The sequence below is a fragment of the Hakea prostrata genome, chromosome 2 (assembly GCF_041222555.1).
Source record: "Hakea prostrata isolate BN-2017 chromosome 2, UWA_Hpros_2, whole genome shotgun sequence".
Classification (NCBI taxonomy): Eukaryota; Viridiplantae; Streptophyta; class Magnoliopsida; order Proteales; family Proteaceae; genus Hakea; species Hakea prostrata.
The window spans coordinates 64628828-64650344 of NC_142601.1; the positions used below are offsets into that span (position 1 = coordinate 64628828).

The 21517-nt window shown below is 37.6% G+C and overlaps 1 protein-coding gene across 2 annotated transcripts in view; it reads right to left on the bottom strand.

The window, feature by feature from the left end:
- LOC149025713 (SMAD/FHA domain-containing protein) overlaps positions 1 to 21517 on the bottom strand; it is a 29352-nt gene that overhangs the window by 360 nt on the left and 7475 nt on the right. For both annotated transcript variants that reach the window (XM_089145927.1, XM_089145928.1), the window contains 8 exons: positions 19274 to 19329; positions 14504 to 14552; positions 12119 to 12265; positions 11479 to 11574; positions 10785 to 10898; positions 10559 to 10689; positions 4963 to 5204; positions 29 to 865 (listed from right to left, as the gene is read on the bottom strand). In XM_089145927.1, the coding sequence (XP_089002053.1) occupies positions 29 to 865; positions 4963 to 5204; positions 10559 to 10689; positions 10785 to 10898; positions 11479 to 11574; positions 12119 to 12265; positions 14504 to 14552; positions 19274 to 19329 (1672 nt within the window). The remainder of the gene's footprint in view (positions 1 to 28; positions 866 to 4962; positions 5205 to 10558; positions 10690 to 10784; positions 10899 to 11478; positions 11575 to 12118; positions 12266 to 14503; positions 14553 to 19273; positions 19330 to 21517) is intronic.

Below are 21517 nucleotides of genomic sequence, written 5' to 3' on the forward strand. Positions count from 1 at the left end.
AATTGTGGCAAGTTGACAATTCGCTCACCTTCAGGAGGAACCCATGATTCATAGTCTGGACTCCTACTGCCTAGAAAGGAAGGTTTTTCAGGGCCAAGCACTCTTCTGGACTTCAAAACATCCTTTCTAGGTTGAGTCTGAGCTTGGATATGTTGGCTTTCATCCATTCCACCATCATCCTCTGATGCAAAAACTCCACGTGCATGCTTTAACAGAAGGGCCACAGCATCTGCCGCTGAGGCTTCAGCCTCAGCTTCAGTTGTAACAGATGTTGACTGCTCAGGAGCCATATCATCACCCCCTTCATGTTTTTCAACTTGCTTTCGCTTCCTTATTATTAGACCAGGGCCTGCACTTTCCAAATCTGACTGATTTTTCTGTAGATCATCATCTACAGTACCAACTATCTTGTTTCGATCCTTGTAGTCGACGAACTTATCAGATTCAGGTATGTTTAAAGGAGCTTCTTGTTGATTCTCTTCTACCTCTCTGTCCAGGGTAGCCCCAAGCCACAGAGGCTTAGTAACAGTGTATGCAGGTGCTTTAATATCTGTTGATTCAGAGGCATTTTTGTCAGTCTCAGGTGACTTACTTGCATCTGTAATGGCATTTGGAGAAGCATGTGTCAAGGAACCCTCTTCAACTTTTCCTGGAATGGAGCTTTTATTCTTTTTCACCGCAGGCTGCTTCATGGTGCTAGACTTGAGAATATCCTGCTTATTAGATTTTGATGCCTCCAATCTGGAATCTTTTTTTCTAGCAGCTTCTCCAGTTGGATCAGCAATTTTCAACAAGTACACAACCCTTTCCAACTCAGACTGCAGAGTTGAAAGTTCCTCCTCAAGTTGCATGGTTGTTTTGAGCACTGCAAGTGTCAAGACATTATCATCAGAAAATGAAAATCAGATTACCTAATTATTCACAAGACAAAACAAACTCTTGCACAAATGGATCACCCAACCCCCCCCCCCCCGCAGAAAAGAGAAAACAGAAACATAACAATTTTGAAAATATTCAAATTAATATGCGCACACTAACATTAATGTACATGAACGTGTATTCAGGCATGGGAATTTTACATCATCTGGTTTTCCGTCCATCCTCCCACAAAATATTGTGTTAATGCAAAATACATGCAGTTGTATAGTCTAAATTCAGCTTGAGGACTGAACATGAAATCATGTCATTCCTAGTGTTTGTAATTAACTCAATTTTGAAATTGAACTCCATTCAGTTAGAGACTGATACATCCCCCCACAGGCAAGTGCTATAATATTCACAAAAAGGAAATATCCAGTGCACAGGGCTCCCACCGCAGTAGGGTCTGGGGAGGGTCATAAAGTAAGCAGCCTTACTCAGTTTTCAAAAAGTGGCTGTTGCCAGACCTGAACCTATGACCTTTGGTCACAATGGAGTAACTTTTATTGTTGCACTAAGGCCCACCCTCAGCGCTATAACGTTCATAGGCTGAAAAATTATTGGTAAGAAAAATCACAGAATGCGAACCTGTGGAGGTTTATCCTATTATGCATGATCCACATGATCAATGACTTACCTATCATGACACCATTAGTTTTAATCTCAACTTGGTATTTTGGACTGAAAACAATATTTTATGCATTCCACTATAGCATGGTTAATTGGGAAACTAGGATCCTATATTTGATTATTTTTGTGTAACAAGACAAAAACATTTAGAATCATTATAAATGGAGGACCCAATAGATTAACAAAAAATATTCAAGATGAGATTTCTCGGTGTATGCTTTTTGTTGATGATATCATTTTGGTAAATGAAACGCAAGTAGGGATTAATATCAAGTTACACAGAGAGCAACTCTTTTTTTTTTTCTTTTTTTTTTCCGGGGGGAGGGGGGGACGAAGGCAAAATATCTAGTGTGTAACTTTTTTCATGACCGAGCAGATGAGAAGGTGGTGAGACTTGATGAGAAGGAGATTCTACAAAGTGATTATCTTAGGTACGTTGGCTTTTGATAAATAAGTAAGGTGATTTAGAAGATGAAATTTCCCAAAGAATTAAAATAAGGTAGATGAAGTGGAAAGGTGATCAACGTATTCCTTTAAATCTCAAGGAAAACTTTATAGGACTGTCTACAACCAGCTACGATGTATGGCGCTGAGTGTTTGGTTGATAAGAAGCATCAGCAGAAACGAGGATGCAAAGATGGATGAATGGCAAAACTAGGAAGGATAAGGTAAGATATGATCATATTAGAGTTGGTCTAGGAGTAGCTCTGATTAATGATTAAGCAACAAAAAAAGTCAATTAAGATAGCACGGCCATGTTCAACAAAGAAGTGATTTAGTCTAGATCAAAGGAATTAGGAGAATTAGGGCAGACCTAGGATAGCCTTAAGAGAAGTATTGAGAGAGGATATGCATAGCTTAGACCTTGTATCTAGTCTGGCCTAAAATAGAGCTGATTGGAAGGCAAGGATCCATATAGCCAACCTCATTTAGTTCTAAAAAGGTTTGTTGTTGTTGTTGTTGTTGTATAAATAGAGGACTCTACGTCCTCACTCTATCTTGTATCGTATCCATATTGTAGCCCCATTGTTAAGGTGCATCAAAGAGGGAGGCAGCAAAAGGAATATAGAGGTTCCAAGGGTTTGCTTGTAGTATGTGATCGACCTCCAAGCAATATCAGTTGGTCATCACCAGCATAATAACTTAGATGTGATCAAACATTTTGAATCATTATAAATAGAGGGCTCCAGGTCCTCTCTATATCCTGTATTATATTGATATAGCCCGATTGCTAAGGTGCACTGAAGGAGCAGACAGATAGAAATCAGGTTCCAAGACTCTGCTAACAGGTGGAGACCAACCTTAATGGCCTCTCAGTGGCACATGCTCTCTACTTCTTCACTGTCTTTGTTGTTAAAATTTGTGATTCAAGAAGTGCTCAAGATCTTTATCATGTTGGCATGGGAAATAAAATCCCCACACTTGGCATCAGAGCCATCGTTATGCAGATGCCCTCTCAAAAAAATTGTATTGCTTAATACTGTTCTACCAAGACTAGACTTCTGCACAATGAATTTTACACATTTTATTTTGGTGTAAATGGACCACAGGCTAATTTTGACTTCTCAAAGCAGCACCCCCACTGTGGGATTCCTATTCTTGCTGGGAGAAGATGAGAATAAAAAACGTCAACAAGAAGAAGAAAAAAAAGCCCAAAGGAATATCTACCATCTACTCCTGTACCGGGTCATTCAGTGAGCACAGGTTCAAAGTAAAGCTGTCAACTTCAATGATATGGGTACTACTTGATGAGCAACTATTCATACAGTATTTCTCTGCTGATATAGGTTTTATGTGATAGTCCAAGTAATCGATAAGATTTACAGTGATAAATCATTGCAAATTATAAATGAAACTAAAAAACATATTTTATTATCAAAGTTCAGGAGGAAATGATTTTCTATTGCTCAACATCCCAAGGTAACTACTGCCAAGCTAAAACATCATCTACATATAAAACAAGAATCATAAAATAGCTCCCCGTAAGTTCTAGAAATACACCTATCAGAGGCATTTTTATTAATCTGAGTAGTACTATTCAGTCCATAAACAGAATTCCTTCATCTGTTCATTGGACAATGCTCTTTCCTTGTTTGTTAAAGGCCTCTGACCGATTAATGCAGACTTCTCATCTGAATGGTGAAGCTCTAGGTCATAATAAGCTATCAAAGCCAGAATGATTTATTAGTGAGTCTCCCTCAAACACAGGAGAGAAAAACAACAACCAGTCCTATCCTAATTAGACAGGGTTGGCTAAATAGATCCCAAAGGAAGTCCTAGATTGGAAGAGATCACCTAGAAGCAAATAAACCAGGGCCTTGCATGAACAGTCAAATTCGGCTAGGATAAAAATTAGGATGTCAGGTATTAGAAGGTTAGAAGTCAAATGGAGGGACTGGGAATGCTGGTAAAAAAAACCATAGTTGCAGTATCTCCCTAGCAGGAACTTGTTTTACCTGTGAAACTTGAACTCAAGGTGAACCTTGAAGATGAAACTCAACAAAGTTGAAGGACAGCTACTATTTGAACCAACATATGAGAACTCAATCTTGGTAGAAAAACTGAGTTGGACCAACATACCCATGAGATCTTGCCAAGTTAGGGTAATTTTTTGCAACCAACCTGGTTGACCATCTCGGTGGGCTTTCTACCCAGTTAGGTCCTGAAACAAGATACACAGCCTATTTAGGGCCTTTTGAACACCCGAATGCTAGAAACTTGGCACACAGCCAATTTTAGGCCGTTGCGAACACACTGACACTATCAGATTGTGAAAAAACCAAGTCCAGTTGGAGTTTGACTAAGTGGAAACCTAGAAAAAGACATTTATGTCAGAAAAAAGGTTGTGTACTTATTTGTGCTGGATAACAAGAAGGTAATTTGAAGTCTTTAAGTGATGCAACCCACTATATTATAGTTTATTGGGAAACTCAAGTCTATATTTTATTGTTTTTTCTCTCTTAATGAGAGGAAAAATTTTGAAACATCATAACTAAAGGATACAAGATCCTGTCAGTCCTCTTTCTATCCCATATTATATCCATATAGCCCCATCGCAGTGCACTGAAGAGGGAGAAAGACAAAGAATCTAGAGGTTCCAAGGCTTTACTCTCTCTTGGTGGTGAACTGTGTGCACCTTATATGTGCATTCAGAATATATAATTCAACTCATGCAAAGCTACACCATAATCGGTTGGTGGTGAAGCTATGCACCTAGTCTTGTTTTATAATATATGATTCTAGTGGTGCAAGGCTAGATCTCAATTATTTTTTACATGGGAAGTAAAATTTCTCACAAAAAAATGATACATGTTTAACTAATCCCAAGTTCATCTAGCATTCCTTTGAAATAAAAATAGAAATATCAAATGATACAATGTTTTATGAAGTTTAAGGCTTCAAGAAAATACTCACCTAGTTGAGATGAAAGTCCACTCATGTAAGCATCAAGAGAATCACCACCCTCATCTCCACCTTCAGTCTCTGGTACAGTTCTATTCTTCTCATTCAAAAGAATCTCCCTCTTCTTTTCCATTTCTTTAGTGATAGCCTCCTTCTTATCGAGAAGAGTCTCAGCTGTCTCAATTGACTGGTGGTCACCATTCGTTTGTTTGGCAGGCTTCTGCTTTGTACGATCATAGAACTCATCCTCATCACTGGAGAATTCACAGAAATTGGTATTCATGTAGGGACCAACAGTGAAAATACTCATTACCTTCTGTTAATTAGTTTTGAGTTATTAAACTACTGTCACATGATCTAAATCTCCTCCAAACAAGCTCATTAAACTAGAAATCATTTACGGGGAAAAATTAAATTCTCCAAACAAACCACATGCTACTCAAAGTAGAAATCATTTATAACGAAATCACAACTCACAAGTGACTGCTTCTTTGACGTAGAAAAGTAGCCAAGGCAATAAAGGTGGGAAACTAGTATTTGCTTCCCACAAAACACAAAATTGTGATTGTTTGGTTAGATGGGGTGGGAAATTTCTAGACACCCTCATTAAATCAATTTATTCTTATCTAGTGAGCCAGTGAGGTGGAACCGTTGCACCGCTTCTTTTGTCACCCCATTCATTTCAAAATCATATCATATTGATGGGACTTTGGTATTATTCATGGAAAAGTTACCTTTGAGTGTCCCTCTCCTCCCAATTCCTTTCTTTAATTCTTTCCCATATAATCCTACCCATCTCCATTCCTCTCTCCCACTGAACCCCACCTCATTACAAAGTGCATATTTCATGATTTAGTTTCCTTTTTTCCTTGTCAATCCAATCCACAACATGTGTGACCCACGCTATCAAGTTATCCACCTCTTTTTATCTGTCCAAAAAACATGCCCAAGGGGAATGCAGTCCTCTGTTATATAATACCATAACGTAACAGCACATTTGTGTCAACCTTGCCAAACAGTCCACCAGTGCATCTTTTCTACAACAGATGCTCATAAGTAGAAAATAATCATGCCATTACCCCCCAAAAAAAAGAATCAAAAGATGGTTCAATAAGTCAGAACTCAGAAGTTCAAAATAGGATGATCCGTCCTGATCTGAGTGAGGGATCTAAGACTGTGTTTGGTAATGCATTCTGGATTAAAAATACATTCCAGAATGTATAAAGCACCATTTGATATTCTCAAACACTGGAATGGGTTGAAGAACAAGACCCATTTTGGAACACTTACCACATTCTCGTTCAGCAGCAAGCTTGGCTTTGCAAAACAACACAACATAAGAAATGATGAACAACAATGATGTCCTTTCTCTTAAACCGATTTCAACCACTTGTTGACCTGTTTCTTCACGATCTACACTCATTCCAAAGTCATGAAGACACAAAAACCTTGGTTACTAATGAGCACATTTATGTGTGAAATCTTAGGGCATAAAGCATGCATTTTACACACTTAGAGTGGAGCTACCTTGGGTTTTATGTTGTTTTTGCAGATTTTAGGATTTTAGGATTTTCAAGATTTGAGCAAATATTTGGAGCTTTGACTATGAAAGATACGATTTTACACGTCAAGAGGTCCGTTGAAATTCTCAAGTGCGAAAATGTGTCTAATTTGGAGCATGATGGGCTAAAGATGAGCTTATGGGTCAACTCCAAAATATCTTAGAAATAAAGAAGCCAATTTTGATCTACAGTTGAGATTAGTTAGGATTTTTACTTTATTGTAATTGAAAAATGTATGGGGCCCACAAGTAGTCAAAGATTAGGTTTTCTATAGATATTCTAGAAGATTTTATTTTATTAGAATTTATTTCTTTTCCTAATTATTTTTTTCCTCTCTCCCCACTTTCTATTTTGTTTATTTTATTATTTCCTTAATAACTTCCTTATTTTTTTGTTAACAAAATAAATACATTTTTTGTTAACACTTTCTTTCTCTTATTTAAGTTTTCTCTAGTTCTTTGATTACTTTGTGGGATTCTAGTTTCTAGATTGAATGTTTAGGTTCAATTTTTCTATGTAATTCAAGGAATATTGAAGTTGTTTAGTTTATTTTATGTAAAGTGTATTTCCTTTCTTTTGAGCAATGCAATTTCAATTTCAATTTCAATTTTGAGTTCAAGCTTCAAGTTTCGAGTTTCAATTTTCAAGAGGATTCGTTTTTCTCTGGGTCTAGCAATTGCAAAGTTGGATCATTCTAGATCTGGTTGTTAGGGTTGGTTGAGATTCAAATCGTTTGTTCAAGGATTATTTTTTTAATTCAAAATTCAAAGATGCAAGTAAGTAGTCTTCGTCAATAATCTTCTCTCCCCCCTCCATTCCAGCTTTTGTCTACCCCTCCATATTCTTAACTTAGGATTTATTTTTTAGCATTTATTTATTGTTTTCCTTTCCCCCTGGGTCCTTGATCAAAGATGCCCATAGTCATGCCTCTCTTTGGTTAAGGTTTCATTTTTTCTTTTATTGCTTTGTTATAGGGCTACAACTTGGCCGGGCTGGGTCGGGCTTTTGCAATCCCAAGCCCAGCCCTATATGTTTTAATCTGAGCCCATTCCCGCCTTGACCCTAGTTCAGGGCCAAGGATTATTGTCCCTAGCCCTAAGCCCTTCCGGGCCAAGCCAAGCCCATTCTCGCCCTAATTGGCCCTAATTGGGCCAGGTCAGGATGGGTTGGCCCTGACCTTGATTGGCCCTGTCCCTAGTCCTAACCCTGATTGGCCTTGTCCTTGACCCTAATTGGCCTGACCCTGATTAGCCTTGTCCCCGGCCCTGATTGACCCTACCTTGGCCCTAGCCTTAATTGGTCCTATCCTTGGACCTAAAATATCAAATGTAAATTCATAAAAAGAATAATAATAATATATATATATATATATATAATAAACTAAAAATAAAATTCATAGAAATATAAAATGATTCAAGCTCATACAAAATGATAAAATAGTCAATAACTTGATAGTGTTGCTTTAAACATAAATAAATTCATACTCCATAATTCATATAAATAAATTCATACTCCATAATTCATAGAAATAAATTCATTGCTTTGGTGATGGAAATTGAAAACCTCTCCCATTGATATCCTTATTCAACAAAAAAATTCATATTCAAAATTTTGTTAACAAGTAAATCAACGATAATTTAGTATTGATATTTTTCCTTAGTTAAAGAAAATGATATATTAGTTACAAACATAGCTAACTGTCTTAATAAGTTTTTTTTTTTTCCTTCTGAAATATCATATTGGAGGCAAAAGAAAAATGTCAATATTCATGATGAAAAGTTGGGGTGTAGATTTGTTAGATATTAATTCTCTATATACTCGCTTTTATTATTTATAGTATATTATCTTGCCTTAGTCAAAAAAAAAAATCAATGATTTTTGGGAACTAAAAATGATCTAATTCGAAAAATAAAAATTATCTTAAAAATAATATAAAAAGTGAACTCATAGTCTAATATGATCAAAATGACTGAAGGTCAAGGTTAAGACTCATAGTTATATCAATGTTAATATGAAGATTAGAGTAAACATCAAGGTCAAATTTAACATTAAGAACTAGAGCCAAAATTAGGGTCAGGATCAAGCAAAAATCGAATGTATGCTTACTACATTGGTAACGAGGATATAATTTATTTTTATTAATCTTTTACAAAACATGATCATGTTTTTAAATTTTGACACATGTCAAGTATTCACCCATATGGATTAGAATTAATTCCTCTTCATATGGGTGGAGGGTCCAGACTCAAATCAGGGCCAAAATCATGGGCCTAGATCAAGTCCAAGATTGATTAGGGTCAATATCAGGACCAAGATCAAGGCCAAAATTAGGGCTAGGATCAGCGTCAAAAATCAAGGCTAGAATTAGGGCCAAAATCAGGGCCAAGATTAGGGTCAAAATTATGGCCAAAATCAGGGTCAAGATTAGGGTCAAAATCAGGGCTAAAATCAAGGTCAAAATCAGGGCCAAGATCAAGGCCAAAATCAGGGACGGGCGAGGATGGGCTGGGCGGGCTAAAAAGTAATCCCAGGCCCGCCTTTGGCCCTAATTCAGGGCTAGAATATTTTGGCCCTAACCTGCCCTTAGGGCCAAAATCTTTAGCCCAAGCCCTATTCGGGCTCAGGGCCCCCTACTTTGTTATTTGTTTTGTTATTTGTTATGTTATTTACTTTCTGCATTTTCTTTTTCTTCTCTTTAATATCCATTCCCTCGATCGGTGGACTGTAAGCTACGGCAAAGGGTCCACATTCAAAGTCATGTTAATTATACTCCCCTTCCCTCGATTCAGAGCTAACACTCGAATCACTTCCCTTTTATTTATTTATTTATTGTTCACATTTTTTTATATTTCTACCTTTTTATTTATGCATTTATTTATTTATTTATTTATTAGATGATGAATTGTTAGGTTATGTATGTTTTATTTTTAGTCTCAATTCGATCACATTAGATGTATGTGTTAGGACCGCTCATTTAGTTTAATTGATTAGTTAAAAATTTTGAATCATTGCATTCTCACATTACCATTAAGAGGTTAAATTCTAAGTGGCATATCTCCCTAAGATCGACCCGTTAGCTACACGATACCATGCGCTTGTGGTTACTTTTATATTGCAAACAATTACCTCTGTCAGAATGTTCTTGCTTTCCCATCACCTATCGCTTCCAAAACCAAAACATTATTCCTTCCACTAAGACTATAGGATATCTGGTTAAGGGTTCTATACTCCCATATGCTTTCAACCCTGACTCCTTTTTCAGATTTCAATGTCATGGGCTTATTTGAGAATTTATATATAATGTGGAATTGGGGGGGGGGGTGGCGGAGAAGATTCATCCTATCACACCAGCGAAGCGATCTTTCAACATATGATTTGATGGATGACACAGGTGGAGCATGTGAATTGTGAAGTGAGCCATGCCGGGGAAGGAACCGGTTCGCATGCCACCATATTGGGATCAACTATAGCTGATGCTACAGGAACACCACATGACAGTCTAATCGAATCTCAACAGGAACACAGAGTTGACATGTACAAAGAGCATGGTTTGGGTCACTATCTCTGGAAAAGAAACTCAGATCACATGGGTCCAGGTTCTCCAGAGGGTGCACACCCAAATCTTGCTTGTTCATGTGGGATAAATTGGCTCTGGTTTCGAAGTGCCAACAAAGGTACCATGTGGCAAATGAGTGCCCCATTACTGGTTTAGGCTGGCTAGTGCACCTCAGGAAGGTTTGGCTTAGGAGCTGAAGAACAAACATCTGTTGCCCATTAGGTGTTCAATTAAATGCCCCAGCCCAAGTACTCTAAAATCAAGTATGCATTTTTTCCCACTTAAGAATGGGCTCCACGTTTTGGAAATGAGTATGTGCATTCCCAGAAAGGAAATGCATGCAAAACAAAGCCAGAGTCTCAGAACAACCATTTGACAATTCAGACAAAGTGTGAGAATAAAAGGTGCTATGCGATAGACCTGATCATGCTTACATATGCAGCAAGAATGACCAAATAAAATTCTAGCAGTGGGCTACCAAGGTGATTACCTAGGAAGTTCTTCTTCATCTTCCACATCTCCTTTGTTCTTCCCACGAACTGTTTTTCCACCACGAGCACCAATACTTTCTTGGATACTTTCGTTCAGGGTCTCTTCTAAGTTCTCAAGCTCCTCCATAATCTGTTCAATGGATATATACAAATTAACTTCCAACCCATCAAAATGCAAAGTGACCAATAAGACGCATTATGAAACTTTTCATGTAGAGGGTTGACCTGAGACATTCTCTGTTCATTTCGAGCAATTTGAGTTTGCTGGCCTTGCGTTAACCCACCTTGAGCTATGTCCTTTGCTCGTATAGCATCTATCTCTTTCCTCATATTAGCAATCTATAGCCCCAAAAAGCAGTAGTAGTTATGTAATGTATGGAACAAACTTCACAGGAAAAGCATGAGATAATCATCAGAAAGAAATTTCCATCAACAATGTTTCAACATATTTTAACAAATAACGTTGTGATAAAGGAACAGATGTTGTAACCCTGTTACAACGAAATATCTAATCTTGAGAGAACCAATGCACTTTAAAGAAGTCATCTTTTTCTTCAATGGAAAATGAGGAAGCTCCTTTAGAAGGTATCTTCAGACTTATTACGCAATTTTCATGGGACATATTGATGCCACAGAAAGAAGGGGTGGTTTCTTTTTTGGTGCATGTTTGGGGGGCTGGGGGTTGGGGTGGTGGTGGACAGTGGACAGGGAGGCAAACATAAGCGAAGCAGCATGAATAATTTCAGTGTAAAGATTAGGAGTCACAGTTAAAATTAAGCACAACCAACTAGGCAGGGAAAAAGAAAGCATAGTTAAGCACTGAGATAAAGTAATTACAATAAGATAACGGAAATAAAGTAATTACAATAAGATAACTACATGTTTGTAGTGAAAATTTTAAAAGCGAGCAGTCACTTGCCTTCTCTGCTCTTTTAATAATTTTACTCCGGGTCTTCTCCTGCCTCTCGGTAAGCTGACCTTTGTAGGTTTGCCAAGTCACTTCTTCAGCATCCTCCTAGAAATTTTAAATCAAACTCAGCTAAAGGGAGAAGTAAATGAATACGGAAAGCTACATCTTTACCTTACGAAATAAAGAAAAAATAAGGACCGAGGAAAACATGGTCCAAAAACAGAGTTGATGAAAATGGAAAAGTTAAACGCAGCAATGATCAAGAACCCTATTTATTAGTATAGTTTGCCTGGGGCAGACCATATACAACAAACAATTGCATCCTATTGTCTCTTCACTGCTACACAAGAAATCCAAGATGCATAACAGGACAGGTTCTCCATTCACCTAACATCAATAACTATTTTTCGCTTTCTTGAAGACCAATGAAGATCAAGACTGAGATAGCAAACAAATTATGCACCTGAATTACTTTGTTTTCCACCCCCCTTAAGGGGTAAAAGACCTTCAAAAAATCTTGCATACAAATTTCTAAATTCGAGCACAATCAAATATTCAAAAGATGCTGTAAATCATTGCATGTAGCACTTCATTGGAAACCATCACAAGCCCACAAAACACATATTGGAAAGTCCCCAAAATTCCAAACCTCATTCTCTTCAATTGCATCATCAGCCATCCCCCAGGAGATACCATCTGCAAGAGAGGCTTCCACTTTGGCTCGTAATAGAGAAGCTTCACGATCATCCATCTCCTCTCTAATCTTAGCATTTCGAATACTCTTTAAATCACCTTCCTACAAGACAGATGCCACAATAAGTCACTTCAATCAACAAAAAATCAGAAAAAATACAGTAAATCAACACATTATAAATATTACTCCCACTATGTCGCCGCAAAGAACAGAAAATAAGAAAGCGAAAGTAACTCAGCACATGCTAAGAAAATTCTAGTCCAAAAGCAGTGCTTGAAACACACTACAGAGAAAACTACCTACAGGAGAGTATGCATCTTTTATTCGACATATACGCATAAATGCAACTATGGCTAGAGATCGTCCAAGATTGATAAATCATAAGACAAATGAACTTATTCAGAGCAGATTCACTGAAGTAACAAAACACAGATACTACTTTAAAAAGAAAATACACATGATGTTCTATTTGTTCATTCCAAAGGTTTATTGTTCCACCAAGGACCAAATGTGACCTAGGGAGAAAAGGTTCCGATGACTGATTACGATTAATCATGAAGATGATTCTTAAGTTTTCAGGGCTTCAGGAAAACGAATCCCATTTAGATGGAACCTTGAGGGAGTCCCAAAAAAAAACCAAACCAGGTCTTAACAGGTTTCCAGTGGTTTCAACAATATTTTGGAGATTCTGATAGTTTCAACCAATAAATAACAAATTTCAACCAGTTTCAACCAACCATGGTAGCTTCAACTAGTTTCAGTATTTTCAACCAGTTTCAATATTTTTACCAGTTTTCAGCAGCCCATCTCATATTGAATTTTACCCAAAAAATACCAAATTATGGTTTTTGGCCTGTCACAACTTTGCTCACCATGGATTTTTTAATCCTTGCTTCCTACCAGACATGTTGGTGCAGCAACAAGAGTACAAACATGTTATGTGTATAGATAATCTTGGAGTTGTGTCAATGCAATATAATCTAATTATGATTGTTATGACCTAAGAAGAAAAACCCAATATATAACAAACAAATCCAAGGATATAATATAAACATATTTATAAAAAATAAAAATAAAACAATAAACAAAGATCAGTGTAAACTAATGAAGGGTCAAAGCTGATATAATATAAAGCCTACGGCGTAAAGGCCAGAAGGTAATACCTAGCATCCGTAGTAGTCCCATATCTTGCAGAAAACAACATGGATGCCTAGTCAATGCCTTAGCAACTATGCTCTTGAATTCTTATTGAAATATGTAACTCAGATCTAACCATGGTAGAAGATCTCGCTCGACAGCGAGATCTCGCCACATTGAAAAACCAAGATCTCAACCATCTCGGCAAGAGCTCGATTGAGACATGCGATTTTTTGGCGTCAACTCGATGGGTTTTAGGGTCTCAATTGGGTTGAAACTTGGTATTTAGCATATTTAAAGCCTTTTAAACACCTTTGTGGCCTTAGATTTGTCAAAAAACAACCCTAAGTATGATTTCAAAGTCTACCCATAGTGTGAAACCGAAATGTTGTAGGATTCGAGAATGCAAGGTTATACAACATGTAATATAGAACCTTTAAGGCATATAAATGAAAAACAAGTGTATCAAATGCATCAAATAACCTAATTGTCATCAAAATTCCATCCATGAGTATCACAATTTCAATTTTTAGGAATAGAATAATAAAATTATACAACCATTAGAAGCTCTATATAAGTCATTAAATCCTAAGTTCATAAGATAAACAGAGAATAATTGATCTTCCTTTGATGTTGTAGATGTGCTAAAAGTAGTTGCAAGTGAAAATGCAGCTGAAATCCTCAAAAAAAAGGGCAAAATTTGAGAGTTTCAGCGAGATCTAGGAGAGATAAAGTGAGATATGGCGAGATCATGAGCGAGATATCCCAACTCTCTGCTCTCGATCTCCATCTATCTCACTTCTTTGAAAAAGCGAGATATCTCGCGAGATCTTGGCACCATGAATCTAACTACACTGCCTGCATTTGTCCTTAACTTTGCCAAATCAATCAGTATTAAGCATCTTTGATACATGTGAGCATCAAAGTCTTGAGGGATGTAGTCAACGCAAGCAGATTACACTGGGCATGACATGGAATTAGAAAACACAATGGAATCAGCAGGCCCTTCAGCTGAGGGAAAACATAATCCCATCCTACAAGAAACTTAAGTGGAACAATGAATATACATACACAGCGCGCGTGTGGGTGGAGCCTTGCCATAGGGATGTATATTTTAGAAACAACATATCTAAAAGGATTAAGTCATAGGGATCAAACACAAAGCCTTGTCACTAGCAAATCATAGTGATACAGAAGTCTTACTGGTGGCATCAACTCTGATGGTCCTTGAAATATATACAATCGAGACGACCTGTTAGAAATCAGATAAAGCAGAAGATGATTAGAAATACCAAAAAAGAAAAAAATAAATATATTCACACCACACACACATACACTAAAGTGATGTCAGCCCCCCCCCCCCAACCCGGGAAAAAAGAAGGAAAAAAAAAGACCACCACTATTGCATTGTTGTCCCTTTTTTTCTTGGGGAGTTGGTTTTTTTCCTTCTTTTTTCTTCTTTTTTTTTCTTTTTTCTTTTTTTTTTTTTTTTTTTTTCTTTTTTGGTGGGGGCGGGGGGAAGGGATAAAGAGCACTATTATTAGAAATCAAAACTGGGAAACTGCCTAGTTCAAATATCAGTGAACTTTGAGCAGGACAGCAACATCAACTCTCTGTAGCAGATAACTCACTGTTTTCCCCCTTTCTTTCTTTTACTTTTCAAGAACCAAGGTAGGTGTCCATTACATTAAAATAACGATGTCCCCATATATAATTTAATTTTCACTGATTAGCAAGGCACCATATCCAAAGCAATAATTAGAAGAGCAAGATCCACCAGCACAAAACAGTATTATTCAGTTGGCATCTTTATGAATACAGAGATTACATCCATTCAACTGCAATGAACATTTCAGTTATGACTAGTACGCCACTTAGTGTCAGTAAGCAAGCAAGCAAAATTAAACTATGTCAACTGCATCCACTTAGTGTCAGCAAGCAAGTTGTGAAGGTTGAGTAACAGTAAGTTTATCAAACTATGGCTTTCAGATTAGTATTAGAAAAACACAAGATAAGCCAAAGAGACACATGAACACACTTAAGATACATGCAAAATTAAAACTTTTTGAAGCATAGAACCCTATGAATAAGCTGTAATTGGTCTGACCTTATGAAGTTTGCTGGTAGGACCTAATATCTGCTATGTGGCAGATTAATCAATGATGCGAACACAGAGACCTCCCCCCCCCCCCCCCCAAGGCTGAAACCTCTAGTGGGGGCCACCAGGATGCTCCAAGAAGTCATCCTAACCTGGTCAAACCCCTTAGTAGGGTATTTTGGGCATTTTTGCCCCCTTTTTTGGTCTGGAATTATTTACAGATTAATTCAGAATTTTATTTGAGTTTAAATTAGTAAGTTGAGTTGTGTTGGGTTTGGTCTTAGGAGTTTACTTTTTATTAGAAAAAGTTTTGTGGGTCTATAGTTATCTTAAATTAGGCACATGAGTTTTAATTGAAAAAGAATTCAACATGTGCTTATTTAAGTTAACTTAAAGTATAATTATTAGCATATGTCTTTTAGTAGATTCCAAGGTCCTTAAGTAATTAGATTCCGATTCAAGAGTTTTGGTCAAGTGGTGGGATCCTCATCTATTAAGAATTTTCACCTAAGTTAAGTCTTTTGAAGGAGGCTATAAATAGCCTAGCATTCTATGTAATTTCAGTTTTGGTTCTCTTTGGAAGGGCCACGGCAGATTTCAAGCACTCTAGGTCCACGGGCTCCTACTTCGTGGCCTTCCTTTACTTCGTAACCTTCCTCAAAGTACCAAGAAAAGAGAAGAGAGAGACAAATTTGAACACTAGATGGAAAAGAGAAGCACTATTACCTAAACCTAAAACGGAGTTTTTTCATTCACAAACAGCAGCTGTACCAGATTCACAGCAGCCATCAACAATCTTCAGAAGCTTCTCACAAGTAAGTGACACCCCCAGCCCCATTCGCCTCTCTTCCCTCTCACGCAGACCCTCCCCACCCTCCCATCTTGCGTGTCACCACAAGGACATCCCCACCCCCATCGCACCATCTCTCACTCTCTTCTCCTTCTGTTCCAGCAAACCCCACCCCTCCCCCTGGCATCCAAAGGCCCCTCCCCTCCCCCTTCTTCCCTGCGATAGCAGTAGACCCCTCCCCCTGTTAACCCCTCCTCCCAGCCCCTTTAGCCTCTTCTTCCCCTTCCCTAAGATCACACCAAGCCCTAGGATTTAGTTCTATTATTAATTTCCCACTTCAGCCTAGTTTCCTTCGCCCAGAAATTTTTGCTTATCATCTTTTTCCTTAGGAAAAATTCTGCAGATTTTTAAACTTAGAAATTTCAGCAAGTTCAAAACTTCTGAGTCTGAACCCTCACTTACAATTCAGACCCTTCCCATGCTCCAGAACCATTAGAATAAGACCTGAACTTTCAAAGGCAGCAGGAGGAGGCCCTTTGCTAACCCTAGCCGATTACCCTAACCCTAGTTTTGAGTTTAGTTAAAATTTTCAGACATGAACTACTGTTACAGCAGGGTTTCTTAGGGCTGCAGAATACCCTAAACACCCTGAACCTAACCTCTTTTTTGCTGGAATTCCTGGGCAGCCCTTATATTTAAAAATTACCAAAATACCCTTAGCCCTAGATCTGGGTTTACATCATTCAGTCCCAAATTTCTGTGTAAAGTATCACCCATGATACGCTCTGACTGCTGTCAATTTTGACTCACCCACAGGTGGCCACAGGGGTTATGGCATTATATTTATAGGACCTTTAAGGTTCCTGTTATCATTAAAAAACAAATCAACCAATGGGATGTTGGTTCAGTCCTTGCAACAGAATCAGAATCTTCAAAGGCATAGTATTAAAGAGAGGCGATAAAACAACCAACTAATCAATGATAACAAAGGAAGAAGTAAGAAATATATACATATGACTTAGTCTCACCCCCAAGCCTACACTAGAATTTCACCAACCATGCTAACATTTCACTGCAGTCTTTCTCTCACAGAGGAATCATAAAACTATATGTCATCCAATTGTTTAACTTCCTTCAAAAGGTTTCCATGCAACCTTGAAAGATTGGCTGGGAAAGTTCTGAACTCTCATTAGGACTTCCACCTAAACTTAAATTACTGGCCTGTTCATTTCTAAGGACCTACATGGTCACTCTTTCCAAGATATTCAATGATTTGCATTTTGAAAGTATTCTGAAACTAACAATGGTACCAAACTATTGAATATTGATATCTCCCAAGACCTCAAAACTTTCGAGGACTATATACAACTAGCTAAATTCGTATGGCCCACTTGACCATCATGTACGGGCTTTTAAAATAGTCACATTACATTAGGAAACATATCAATTATCAGCCACGACCTATACAACCTACTGGGCTATGTGTTTAACCAATTAGACTAGGATTCGAGCTTGTTCTGGGATTTAATACTTTTTTGGACCCCCCTTGAGCAAAAAAGTGTTTTCTTTAACACCCGTGCAAAAAAAACCCCCCGGGATATTTTACCCAACATCAGGCGGCTGCACAAAGGCAGCCGTTTTCAACAACAACACAACAATAAGCCTTTTCCCAACTAAATGGGGTCGGCTACATGGATTCTCCAAGAACTTCCAGGATAATTTATCCAACATCAGGCGGCTGACAAAATGGCAGCATTTATTACGTTTTATAGAAGTAGAAAAATTAAAGAAAAATAAGGTACTGCTATATGGCAATGATCTGTAACCAAGAATAGTAAAATACAAGAAAACGGATGAGAAAAGAGAACCCCAAGAAAGATGAAACAATTGCTAAGGAAGCAAAAGCAAAGATACAGCCTTCACTTGCCAACAGGAGCACATCTGCACATGCACGCGTACCCATCTGTTGTGTCTGTGTGCGCGTGTCCACACACACACATATATATATAAAGGCTATGGTTGTTCTTGTATAGATTATTGTGCAAGAAAAATAGAAACCATTGAGGTGGAAATTTTCCAGACTACTATAGAAAATTTAACCAATAAGATCTTATAAATATATGTTTTTTATCAAAGACTTAAGTAACAGAAGCAAAACTATAATGTTCGGAAAAAACTTGCCCAACTGAGCAACTGATCCACAAAAAATAGATAATTTCCCCTACTTGGTCTCCACAGCCTCCCCAGCAGCCCAAACACTCACGTGGCCTTTCCTCTTATGGAGTTGTTGAGTTACAAGTGCACACAGTCCACCTGTATAATGTGGATTTTATCAACTTGGCAAATGAATTTGGGGACATAAAGACTTTCTCACTTTCCTAGCAAAATGGGTTGCTTACAATGATCTCCCATTCTTCTTTCAAATATTATGGTCTTCCCAGGATACTCAGGTAGTCAAGTTCAAGTACTCACTAATTCACTGCTCTCTTACTGCATCCACATACTTCAGAGTCTCAAGACAACACTGGTCTTCTCAAAGTCTATTGGAGCTTGCAAGAAAAATAAAATAAAAGAATCTGGGCTCCCCAAAAGAATGTAATTTGTGGAACCCACAGGAAGCCAATTAATATGAAGCTATTGAAACTACTGGGACTGGGCAACTTTCATGTGTCACCAAGAAAAGAGTTGCATTAGAATCAGAATCTTTCCTCATAATCAAAACTTGGCTGGCCTACATCATGTACCTGAGTCAAAAAATATCATCACTTTCTAATCTTCAGTTTTCATAATGTGTCAGTTGAATTATGGTTCGAGAAGCAAATTAACTCTTTCTCTAATTTCAAATTGAGAACAATTAACATAACAATAATATGAAAAGTCTATGTTTCACTTTAAAATTCCCATCAGTTTTTTTTTTTTTTTTTTTTTTTTTTTTTTTTGGCTTTTTGCTTTTTGCGGGTGTGGGGGAGGAGAGAGAACAATTAACAAAGTATGTAACCGAAAGTAATACAGGGAGACATAACTCAAGGTGGTGAGGAACAAGACAAAAAAATTTAAAAGAAAAGAATTCAGAAACTAAACTCACTGGCCAAATCGTATAACATCACCAACGTGCAACTCTGTGTACACCTTTTTCTTCACCTAATCAAATGAAACAAGGTATCCATTACAGCAGTGGCATCCAGTGTGCTCAATAGCAAGACAAATTGGAACCAATTCACACATCATCAAAATCTTCAATGAATGAATAAATTACGATCCATCAGTTAGAAACAGCCGTCCTCTGATGAATTTTTGTTTTATTTGGTTCGAAAGAACAGCTAGTTTCACAAGCATAGCAGACAGCTGAGCCATCTGTGCAGAGACATCTTACACAGAACATAAATTTGGCATGCAGGAACATGGCAAGTTCCTTTGTGTCTCACATTCCAGCCCAAATAGACACAGAAATATGGAAAAGCATGGAATTAAAGAATCATTGGGTAAATATTTTTAACCATTTCTGATAGATTTAAACAAAGCTTCCCTTATTCATGGCCACCAATCAGTTTCAACTTTTATTGTTACTATTAATTTTAACATCAACCACTTTAAGCAATAGAATGCACAAACTACAATTTATATAAATCAGAAAAATAAGGAGTGGACCATAAAATGCTCGAAAGGCCCCAACTAAATATAGATATCAGAAAAGAGAAAACAGAAATGAAGAGAAAAATAAGAAACAGCAGCAACCTCCCAGCTGGACAAAACAGAATCTAGCCAGAATAAAAACCCGAGTTATAAATACCTATTTAGATCCCAGGACTCAAACAGAAGTTCCAACAGGACAGCCTCCTCTTGGATATAAATTTTAAAGATGTGTGAGATATGGATCACCCAAGGTGGGGTCATTTCCTACGTACCCAATCCGTGACATTACCCCGAACGTTGGACATCTCTGCTCTCCTTCCTCAAGAACAAAGTCATCAGGAGTTGGAATGAGTCAGTAGATTACCTTGGACGCATTTCATTTTTCCAAATACCTAAGCTCCCTTAATCTATTTCTCCATCACTCCCCCATTTGTCTCCTTTCTTCCATGGTGAAGTTCCACTAGTGCATAATCTTGATTTCTCTTTTCCTGGATTCTCCATATCATTATGTGATCTCAACTACTCATTTGTTGAGGCTTTTGATGCCAACTCTGACCTATGTCTAACAGGCTGGCTTCCCCTCAAGTCTGTTGGTACTCAACTAACACAAACTCTGAGCATCTTCACTTTGTCCACCAGTACTAGCCATTTCCTGCTGATGCAGCACAGTCTCAGACCAATGTAACCTTGGGCCAAACTGAAGCTGGTTCTGAACCCAAATCGAGAACAAAGTCCTGATATGGATTTTAGTCTAGTAGATATTTGAGATTTTATTATTTATTTTATTGTGATAATTATGTAAGCAGATATTTTTATTGGACCAAAGAGTAGTTCTGGTTAGTTTTAAATGGCTAGTTTACTGAACTTTGTTTCTCTAGTTAGTTATATGCTTTGTAACCAAGGTATTGATATTGATTTATTATAGAATGAAACTTGTGCTTATGTGTGCAAGCACTCACCCTTCTGCCTGATGAGAACTCTTCTATTTTGCCCATGCAACACTGACCTTCTCAGTTTTACCCTCTTCTTCCCTTCTTTACTTTTCCTGTCCCCCATTACCTGTTCTCTAAAAAAATCGAAGGTAACAAAAATAGTTATGTCATGATATCCCTCAGGCAATCAGATCTTTACTAAGTCCTTTTTCTACTGGTGTTACTAGTTGTTACTATGACTGCCCCCCACAATGTCTACAGTAAAGCATACCTTCATAGCTCTAAATTTGTAACAACAACCCCTTAGTCTAGTCAATAAGTACCAGGCTATTTGCAGTTTTTGATGCACAACATTTGTATCAACTAAATAAAATTATTCAGTCACTGAGAGTAATTTTAGTTTTGTGTAGATCTTCCAATTTTTGACAAATTATTTAGCAATAATTCCATTGTAGCCAAGTGATAGGAGGCCATAAGCACCTTTGGTGAAATCCAAAATTTGAAGATAGCATTAAAATTGAATATGAATCCATTTTCTTTCCTAACCGACATCCGTCTGCCTGAAACAACTGTACCTACCAGAAAAGAAAATAAAGCTAAGTTAGTTAAAATAAATTTAAAATTTTATATAGTACAGTATGTCATCTCACTGGCATGCGGTACTTTCAGTGATCCACCATCCACTGCAACTTAACCAACAAAGGCTTTGATGCAGATCCACCACTGTAATGGGCTCTAATGTTACCTTAGATAAGCCTAGGGTT